This window comes from Onychostruthus taczanowskii, unplaced genomic scaffold (genome assembly GCF_017590055.1).
Source record: "Onychostruthus taczanowskii isolate IOZ18803 unplaced genomic scaffold, ASM1759005v1 scaffold90, whole genome shotgun sequence".
Lineage (NCBI taxonomy): Eukaryota > Metazoa > Chordata > Aves > Passeriformes > Passeridae > Onychostruthus > Onychostruthus taczanowskii.
In genome coordinates, this window is record NW_024506994.1 from 2308439 (window position 1) to 2318837 (window position 10399).

At 54.2% G+C, this 10399-nt stretch overlaps 1 protein-coding gene across 1 annotated transcript; it reads right to left on the reverse strand.

Annotated features, from left to right (window-relative positions):
- Nucleotides 1–745: 745 nt before the first annotated feature.
- MCM3 (minichromosome maintenance complex component 3) lies at nt 746–9982 on the reverse strand. Its single transcript, XM_041426156.1, has 17 exons — nt 9771–9982; nt 9215–9327; nt 8436–8644; nt 7721–7851; nt 7295–7533; nt 6705–6813; nt 5947–6100; nt 4778–4909; nt 4086–4294; nt 3410–3584; nt 3173–3299; nt 2756–2906; nt 2487–2627; nt 2171–2277; nt 1747–1829; nt 1151–1226; nt 746–944 (listed from the first exon to the last, which is right to left on the reverse strand). Exons 1-17 carry the CDS (start codon nt 9849–9851, stop codon nt 746–748), a joined length of 2436 nt encoding a protein of 811 aa, XP_041282090.1. The 5' UTR covers nt 9852–9982.
- Nucleotides 9983–10399: the final 417 nt, after the last annotated feature.

Here is a 10399-nt window from a genome sequence, read left to right on the forward strand (position 1 = left end):
CAGCTTTTCTTGAAAGTTTGCCATCCCCAGGACACAATCCCAGACTGAAGGCAGGAGCAGGAGGAGATGGAACCCATCTGTGCCAGGGACACATTCCCTGGGCAGCTCTGAGACCTTCCAGGTTCCTTCCCTGGGGGGTAAAAACCCCCATCATGGGTGTGAAATCTGGAAATTCCAGCTGACTCTTGGGCAGTGGAACAGATCAGACTACACCGGGCCCTCCATTGCCAGGAATCATCCTCCACAAGATGGGTGGGAAGGGCAGAACCAACAGGACAGGCTTTAGGTACCTCTTCCTGTGAGACAAGCAGATCTAAGCTATAAAATAGGGGAAAAATAGAAAAAAAAAAACGAAGGGGGGAAATAAAAGCTTCATTAACAGTGGAGCTCTCATATTGCTTCTCATCACCACTACTGAATACTGTATTCCTAAATCCAGATTTTTTTTTATTTAAAAGCTGGAAGTCTTAACACCAAAGCTAAAAACAATACATTAAAAACACTGACAATTTGCTCCTGAGTTTTTCCTTTTGTCTCCTTGCAGAAACCTCTTTCCAAATCTCCACTCTGAAGACAGCAAAACTTCCAGAGCTCCTGGCTCTTTTCTTTAGTGCCAGAAATGCACAGCAAGGAAGCGCACAGACTTCAGCTCCCCAAAATCCAGCTCAGCCACCTGAAGTACTCAAACACGAAGAATCTCCAGGCTGAGAGTCCACAAAAAACTTGGGCTCCTCCACCCAGAGGCTCAGATTAAGAAGATAATGTCATCAGACACCATGATCTGGTTGTCATCCTGCATGTGGGCCAGGGCCACCTTCACCTCGGCCGCCGAGAAGGGCTCGGGGTTGTCGTGGTTGATGGATTCCATCACTTTCTTCAGGCCCACGGACTGGGCGTGGGAGGCTTTGAACACCTCCAGGAGAGCAGCCTTGAATGCTTTCAACCTGGTCAGAGGAGAAGGAATCACCCTTGGAGAATACACAAAAATCCTACCGCTTGTTCCCAACCTGGATGCCTCAGCCCTTCCCCATTCCAGCAGCAGCGCTCAGTAGGAAAGGCAAAAGCTGGAGCTGGGAGCATCATCTCCAGGATGGGACAACAGCCTGGAGCCACTGGGGGAGGTGGGCACACAGGGACAGCCCCCACTCACCTTGGCTCAGCCAACTCCAACTTCTTCCCTTCACCAGCTCCCGAGGCTTCGGGCGTTTTCGGAGGGTGTGCCTGAACTGGAGCAGAAGGAAGCGTTACCTTCACCCTGAGCCCGGTGACCAACTACCCAGAGGGCAAAAGTGTTGGGCTCAGGAGGGGGGGTGATGCCAAACTGCCTCCCAATACTGTTATTTATGCTGTGGTTTGGAGGTGGATGGAAAAAAGTTAATCAGCAATAGAATCACAGAATGGTTTGGGTAGGAAGGGACCTTAAAGATCATCCAGTTCCAACCCCTGTTATGGGACAATTTCCACTATCCAAGGCTGCTCCAAGGCCCATCCCACCTGGCCTTGGACACTTCCCAGATTCAAGGGCAGCCACAGCTTCTTCAGGAACCTGTGCCAGGGCTCACCACCCTCACAGCCAAGATTTTCTTCCTAATATCCCATCTAACCCTGTCCCACATGGATCTGTGGCCCTGAATGGTACTGTACCACGCGAGGGACCACAGGTAACAACAGCATTGCTGCTCCCCAGGCTGTGCAGACCCAGCAGCACCCTCAAGGAGCAAGGTGTCACCAAACACAGGGACTCACCCTGTGGCATCTCCTCCTCAGCATCACTGAAGTCGTACGGGTCGTAGGAGCCTTCCTCGCCTTCTGTGCGCGCCTTCTTCCTTCTGGGAGGGGAAGGAGGCATCATCCAAGGGTTTGGGTTGGAAAGGACATTAAGGATCATCCTGTTCCACCCTCTGCTATGGGCAGGGACACTTTCTTCTATCCCGTGTTACTCCAAGTCCTGTCTAGCCTGGCCTTGGATACTTCCAGGGATCCAGGGGCAGCCACAGCTTCTCTGGGCACCCTGTGCCAGTGCTATCCAGCCAGTTCTTTATCCATTAAATGTCCCTCTACTACAAATGGGGTGGGACAAACCACCTGGCTGAGCAAAAACATGGCAACCTCAGAAGAGGCTAGTGTCCTTTGCACCATGTTCCTCCCATTCCCGTGCTGTGGCTCCTACCTCTTTGTCCTGCGCTCCTCCTTGTCCTGCAACTCCTGATCTTCCTCTTTCTCCGTCTCCGAGTCATCATCCACTGGCTTCCTGCGCTTTTTCTCCTTCTCCAGCACCTATGTGGCAAAGGCAGGATGGACTCAGACCTCATTTTCACTCAAGCTGCTTTTAGGCACCACCCAAAATCCTGAAGTGGTGGCCTGATCCCAGACTGGGTCCAGGGAAGTTCACATCAGCAGCCCAGGGTGCTCAGCTTGCACCACGTCCAGCCTTTTCAATGACAATTTCAGGATCCCCTGGGAACAGAGGGACACTTTCCTCCCACCTTTTTGAAGTAGGCGAACTGCACCAGCTCCAGAGCTGCCTCAGCATCCTGCATATCCACAGTCTTGTTCATCCTGGCCTTGGCGTGGGCTGTGGAGAGGCGGATCAGGGTCTCCAGGGTCCGGGCTGTGATGGGAGAGGTCTGGGGGGACAGAGAGAGGTGTCTGTGTGAGCCTCACAAGGCCAAGGTGGAAAACATCCATAAGAAGAGAGGCCTGTGCCTCAGTTTCCCTCCTCCTGGCCCAAGAATGAGCTGCTCCCAGGGCTCACCCTGGCCACGTCCGAGTTCATCTGGCTCTGGCTGCGCAGGCGGGAATATTCCTCAGCGATGTAGCTCGCCGCCTCCTCGGTCAGCACGGGCTTGATCATCTTTGCTACGTGGATGTACTTCCTCATGAACTCCATGCTGACAACCTTCTCCCTGCGGGAATGCACGTACATCCACATTACCCACAGTGGGGATGGGCTTCCCATCCATTTATACCCCTCCAGGGGCATCCAGGTGTGTAGGGAATTTAGCTCCAGATGTTCCCCACCTGCCTGGCACAAGAGACCAAGCAAGGCTCCCTTAGCATCCTACCCATGGATCAGCTGGAGCATCGCTGGCACTGTCTGGATACTCAGGCCAAACCCGTGAACCCACAGTGCTGGACACCCTCAGGGAGCTCCAGGGGATGAAGGACTCACTTGCGGCGGTTGGGCCCGTGCAGGAGGTCATCATGTTTCTCATAGACCTGCAACTCCTGCTCCTCCTCCTGCAGGAAGTCAGGGTCATCCGTAGCCAGCATCTCCACAGCACTGCCCAGAGGCATGGCTGGAAAGGGGAATGTACAGAGAATAGGATTTTACCCTCTGAAACAACATCTAATAGTCCCCAAGAGTTGTCACCAAGGGGTGGCTTGGCTGAGGAGGGCTGGGACTCACCATCACCATCCTGCTCGTTGGGGTTGCGGTAGCGGTGCATCCGCAGGACGTGGTCTGAGATCTCCTTGTCCTGCTCGGCGTCCATCTGGTCCAGCACGATGAAGAGCAGGTCAAAACGGGAGAGAAGGGAGTCCTGCATGCCAATGTTCTCCATGGGCGTCTTGTACTGGTCATACTGGGGGAGAAGGACAGCATGAGGGGTTACAGGAGAGCCTCACTGGCCAGTCCTGGCTGCCAGGGAGGTTGGGAGGACCTCCTTGGGCCAGGCCTAAAAGGATGGATGGATGGATGGATGGATGGATGGATGGATGGATGGATGGATGGATGGATGGATGGATACCACACCAAACCCAGCCTGCTGCAGCAGTACAGCCACTTTCCCCCTCCTGCAAGGCTTTTATTTCCAAGGAAAACAAGTATTTTTTGTGATCCCTGATCAGACACCAAGACTGAGGCTCATCACCAGCATAAGGGTCCAATGGGCTGCCCAAACACCCAAAACATGGTGAGAAACCCCAGGAGCTCCTCTCTTCTCCAGCAAAGCCATGATCATGACAGACACCAAACCAACAAGGTCTTTGCTGTGCCATGCACCCAAGTCACTGCTTTGGGGGATCTTTTGGAATTCACCAGCTGCCTCCTCCCTTCTCCAGGGAAGGGTAACTCCAGCACTCACCCGGCCGTAGACGGGGTTGGCAGCAGCCAGGACGCTGCAGCGGGAGTTGAGGCGGGCCTGGATGCCAGCCTTGGCGATGGTGACGCGTCCCTGCTCCATCACCTCGTGGATGGCTGTGCGGTCGATGTCGGACATCTTGTCGAACTCGTCGATGCACACCACGCCCCTGTCGGCCAACACCATGGCTCCTGCTTCCAGACGCCGCTCCCCTGGGATGGGACGGGGTAAAAGAGGGTCAGCCACCCCCCACTGGCCCTACACATCTCCTGCCCTGCCATACCCATCAGCCCTGGGATGAGGGTGAACCTCAAGGTGCAGCAGAATCCTTCTGGGTTGCTCTCTGACCCAGTTCTGCAGCAGACAGAATGCTTAGGGTGAGGATCATGGTTAGGAATGTCTTCCCATGAGGAAGGCTGCTGCTAGCCCTTTGATGTGGTACAAAGTGGAAGAAGAGTAAAGAAAACCACCACCTAAGAGAGGTGGAGAAAATATCCCAAAACACGGGATCCCATGATCCAAATAATCATACACATAAAGCTTCTGGTGGAGCAGGTCCTACAAGTGTCACTGCAGAACCAAGATCATAAAATCATTAAGGTTGGAAAAGACCTCCCAGATCATCGAGATGAGCAGCCTTGGATGTCACAGAGTCCCTGCCAGCAGTTAACAGCCATCACCCCAGTGCTCCTCACCTGTCTCCTGGTCTGTGGTCACGGCAGCGGTGAGGCCGACGCCAGAGGAGCCCCTGCCAGTGGTGGGGATGGCCCGGGGTGCTGTGCTCAGCACGTACCTCAGCAGCTGGGATTTGGCCACAGAAGGGTCTCCTGGGATGGAGAATGACATGTTTAGGAATAACTCAACCCCTGGATATAACTGCACCATCACCCTGTGTCTGGTTTGGGGGTGTTCAGAGTGGGGACAGGTGGAGGGGAAAGGGGACAGAAGGGTTTTGTTCAGACTTCATAAAATAAGGTAAGCAGATGATCTTCCCACTATCATCAATAAACCCCTGGGAGGAAATAGAGAAGATGGAGATAAAAGACTTGAGGTGATGGGGATGGGACAAGAGGCAATGGGGACAATTCAGAATAAAGGAAACTCCAATGAGACATCAGAAATAAAAAAAAAGTCTCCTTGACTATGGGCAAACACTGGGATAATGGCTCACAGAGGTCATGGAATCCCCTAGAACCATGGAATGGTTTGGGTTGGAAAGGACATTAAAGGTCAAGTTGTTCCAACCCCCTGTCATGGGCATAGACATCTTCCACTATCCCAGGTTGCTCCAAGCCCTGTCCAGCCTGGCCTTGGACACTTCCAGGGATCCTGGGGCAGCCACAGCTTCTCTGGGCACCCTGTGCCAGGGCCTCACCACACTCTCAGAGAAAAATTCCTTCCCAATATCCCATCTAACCCTGCCCTCTGGCAGTGGAAAGCCATTGCCCTTTATCCTGTCTTTCCAGGTCCTTGTTCCAAGTCCCTCTCCAGCTCTCCTGGAGCCCCTTTAGACACTGGAAGGGGTTCCAAGGTGTCCCTGGAGATTTCTCCAGGCTGCAGAGCAGGGGAGGTCCACTCCTTGCACTGCTGTCCAAGGTTTCCTCTGCACTCCTTCTAACAGGTCCACACCTTTCTTGTGCTGATGACTCCACATCTGGACACATCTCCATCCCTGGACATGTTCAAAACCAACTGGACAAATCCCAAAACAACCTGGCCTACCAGTGACACCAGCTCAGCTCTGCACACATCCCTGGACCAGGAACCTCCAGATGTCCTTTCTAACCTCAGCTACTCCACAAAACTAAATCCAGAACCTTCTCTCACCCCCAACCGACGGTGCCTCTGCCCTGCCCTCCCAGACCTATCAGCAAGATGTTGATGTCTCCTCGGATGCGGCTCCCATTGTCCAGGATCTTCTCCACCCCTCCCAGCAGCATGCAGAGGATGGCCTTCTTGATGTACTCATGCCCATGGATGCTGGGAGCCAGGGATCTGGCCAGCTGGTCAAAGATATCCTAGGGAGAAGACACAGAGCACAGCTCATCACATGGGCTGGAGCAAGCAAGAACAAGCAATACTTCAGCATAGCATTTCAGCCCAATTTTCAGCTTATTCCTATCACAGAGCCACATGGATGAAAATTATTTGGAAAGGAGAAGACTGTTGCCCAGAGTTTTCTTTCACAGTGGGATTTATATGAAGTCCAGGACCATTTTGTCACTGTCACCCAAACAAGCACTGGAAGCAGTGAGAGCAAGGCTTGATACTCTCTGTGTTACAAAGGAAAGCTTTGAGCATGAGAGGCTGGGGCAGAACCCCATTGCCTCAGTCTGGCATGAGAAAAGAGGTGTCTCTCCTGCAGGACAAATTCCCTGGAAACCTGCTGGGAGGGTCAAGACACAGCAGAGCTGCCAGCAGGAAGGATGTTCAGCAAGCAGTACAGAAGCAGCAAGAAAAACAACAGGGTCTGATCACAGTCTAAGCAGAAAATTGAAAGAAAATTAGTAAGATAACCCAACAACCTGCTAAGAGGCTTGAAGAGCTACTTGCAACCCAACAAGAACCTGCTTGGCCACATGCCAAGCTGAAACTTCATGCCTGGACACAAGACTTAGATACCTTGGAGCGGCTCTTGCTAAATCTCTTGATCTTGGCCACATCTGAAGCAGAGTAGAGAGGCCGGAGGTCTTTGCTCATCTGCTTCACGTGGCAGGCAATGAGAATGGTCCTGGAGAAGGGACACAGCTGTGGTCAGCTCTGCAAACCCCACAGAGACAAAGCAGAAGCTTCCACAGGGCCACCACTTGCTCTAGGAAGCCCTGGAAGGGGGTGGGAAGCTTTGACAGCTGTAGCATTCTTGATCTGACTGTGCTGGACCATCAGTGGAGTATCTTTTAAACTTAGCAGGCTCCCCAAAGAATGGTCACAGCCCCTAGGCTGCCAGAGCTCCAGGAGAGTTTGGACAATGCTCTCAGGGCTGCACAAGGTGGCACTGATGTGATGTCCTGTGAAGGGCCAGGAATTGGACTCAGTGGTCTTTGTAGGTCCTTTCCAACACGGCATATCTTGTAAATAGTACCAAGGTGCAAACTACTTCCAAGTGATTTAAGCCACTTTTGACCCAACTCTCTGATGACCACCTGCCAGATCTCACCTGCCAGAGACCCAGCCAAACAGGGATAGAGGACTGAAGCCCCATGAAGACCCACCTGAAAGTGCCTGAAGTGTAGCCCCCTTTCTTCCCCGGCAGGCAGCGGTACGTCCCCACCACCTGGATGCGGTCCCCAGGCTTCACCTTGTCCACCAGGTCATCGTCCAGAACCACGTCCACCGAGCGTGGCAGCTGCCCTGCTGGGGCTTTCTCAGGCATCTCCTGGATGGTGATGGTCTGGTGGTCCTTGTAGACAGAGAGGCCAAACTCTGTCTCCAGCGGGTTGTTCTCTTCATCCTAAAGCAGGAACCCAAATTAAAAGATGAGCACCATTTTTCAGGAGAGCAGGGAGGACACTGCCTCACCCACCCTGCACAGGGCTGATGGAAAGGGTTGTTTAGCAGGACTAGAGGCTGGGGCTCACCAGCTCCATACTGAAGCTGGCACATTCTCCCTAGAGGAACCTGCTGCTGCTTCACCTCACCTTTGTAGGGTAGATGGAGCTGGATGGGAAAGCATCCAGGGAGGTCATGTCGGTGTATCGGCGCTCAATTGTTTTCTTGGTAGCTGGGCAATAATGGACACTCCGGACGACTTTGGGACGCACCAGAGAGCCTGGGGTTGGAAAAGAGAGGAGTTAGGGGCTGGGATGTTCCACCCCTCTGTCAGCAGACAGCCCCCAAAAGGGTCTCCAACATTAAAATTACTTGGGTCACAACTCACTGTCAAACATGGGCAGGGCTAGCTGATTTAAAGACCATCCCAACACTCAAGACTTTCAGCTGAGCTCCTTGGCCCAGGTTGCCAACATACAGAATCACAGGATGGTTTGGATTGGAAGGAACATTAAAGATCATCCATTTTCACCCCCTGCCATGGCCAGGGACACCTTCCACTCTCCCAGGTAGCTTCAAGCCCCATCCAACTTGGCCTTGGATGCTTCCAGGGATTCAGGGGCAGCCCCAGCTTCTCTGGGCACCCTGTGCCAGGCCTCCCCACCCTCATAGCCAAGAATTCCTCCCCAATATCCCATCTAATCCTACCCTCTGTCAGTGTAAAACCATTGCCCCTTGTCCTGTCCCTCCAGACCCTTGTCCCAAGTCCCTCTCCACACCACAGCTCCTGGAGGGCTCCAGCTCCTCCACAGCAAACCCCTGGCCTCTCCACACCCGCAGCCCCTGGGTGTCCCCCAGCCTCACACTTTGTCACGATGCCCTCCACGCAGACAATGCAGCTGAGGAAACAGGCTGTCAGGGTCCGTGGGGACACGTGCTTGGAGCCAAAGCTGCCCTCCAGCCCGACGTAGAAGTCCTCGTACTGCTTGGCGTAGGTGGCATCGACGGAGGCGACGAAATCCTTCAGGGCACGCTGGAAGGCGATCAGCTCCTCGAAGGCATTGCTCAGGAGCCTGCAGCACAGAGAGGTCACAGAGCAGGTGAGTCAACCCCTTCCTCATCAACTCTTTTCCCACACTCCTGCATGCTCCACAAGTTTACGAGGAGCAGGAGGTGAAAAAACCTAAAGTCCACCACAGCTCTGTGTGAGGTGCACTGGCACCAACAGCCAGGAGAAGAACAATTCCAAGCATATCTAGAAAGCCTCACATGACCCTGGCCAGACTGGCAAGGCTAGTCCAAAATATCCCTGAGCATCCTCAAAAAGGCTGAGAGAAGTGGGGTTGGTCAGCCTGGAGAAGACCTTAGACCCCCTTTCAGTGCCTAAAGGGACTCCAAGACAGCTGGACTGGGACTTGGAACAAGGGCATGGAAGGAGAGGACAAGGAGGAATAGCTTCATGCTTCCAGAGGGAAGGGTTAGATGGGATGTTAGCAAGGAATCGTTCCTTGTGAGGGTGGGGAGGCTTTGGCTTTCACCAGAGGACATTGTTTGGTGCTTTCTTGTGACAAATGACCTGTAGAACCAGGGCTGGACCTTTGAAACCCCTCTCAAGCACAGTGCCCCAGGTGTCGCACACCCACCTGCTGGCTCTCTTCTCGTTCTTGCGCCGCAGATCGTTGATGTTGACGATAAGCCGATACTGGTTCTCACTGATCATGTCCCGGACCTTGCTCTGGTAAATCCCTTGGTCTTCCTGCAAGTGGGAGAGAAAGACACCCAAAAACCAACTCACTTTGCATGTCTGAAAAAACCCCAGGGGCCCATTTCTGCAGAGCTGGATGGCCTTTATCCCACCGCCTAAGCAGGAAGGGGCAACACATGGATCAGGTGCTCCCTAAGCCCTGGTAGGAATGGGGGGACACAAGGACCAAGGGCTCCCAACCCCATGGGGTACATGGCGGGGAGGATCAGGTGGTTCCCAGCTCCCCGGAGCATGGATTAGAGGGGACGGACGGGCACAGGGACCAAGTGTTCCCGAACATCGGGAATAGCCATGGGGCGGGGGCACACAGGGATGAGATACTCCCCAGTCCCCGAGGATACGGGGGGAGGGGACATGGGGACACAGATCAGGTGTTCCCCAACCCCGGGGGGCATGCAGGGGACGCAGCACCCGCGCCTCCCAGCTCGTCTCACCTCATCGTCCAGGAAATCGAGGTAATCGCGCTGCGCCTCCCGCAGCTCCGCGTCTTCCAGCCCGCCCGCCGGCGCCGCCATTCTGCCGGCCGCCCTGGGACGGATCCCTCCGCCGCTGCTGCCGCTTCTGCTGCTGCCGGGGAAGGCGGAGAGAGCCGAGGGGAGCCGGCTGGCCCCGCGATCAGATCACAGCTCACGATTAGACCCCGCGATCCGCTCAGACCCCGCGATCCGCCCCCGCCGCGCTCCCGTTTCGCGCCAAACGCGGCTCCTTTCCCGCCACCACGCGGGAAACCCGCCCTCGGCCCGCCCCTTGACGCTGTTGATTGGTCAGCAACTCCCAGAGCTAGCCAATAGAGCGGCGAAATAATGATGGACATGACGCTCATCCTATCAAAGTGCGGGGGCGGTGCAGGGGCGGGGCCATTGCGGGGCCATTGCGGGGGTCGGATGTGATCCGGGCTCCGCCTCTTGGAAGTCACCAGGGGCTGAAAATGCCGCTTTAGAGAAAAAAAGTATTTTAAAAATCAAACTCGAAAACGACAAAAACACCCAGACAGAATCCCAAACCAAGAAGAACCAACAAAATCTAATTAAAATCTAACTAAAAACTAATTAAAAACTAATTT

What these genes read in the sequence shown, in the direction of transcription:
- MCM3 (XM_041426156.1), bottom strand. Translation starts at nt 9,851, where the DNA reads ATGGCGGCGCCGGCGGGCGGGCTGGAAGACGCGGAGCTGCGGGAGGCG. An exon ending in GCTCCATCTACCCTACAAAG is followed by an intron (nt 7,534 to 7,720) that starts GTGAGGTGAAGC and finishes TTCCTGCTTTAG; the next exon opens with GATGAAGAGAACAACCCGCT. An exon ending in TGAACTCGGACGTGGCCAGG is followed by an intron (nt 2,628 to 2,755) that starts GTGAGCCCTGGG and finishes CTGTCCCCCCAG; the next exon opens with ACCTCTCCCATCACAGCCCG.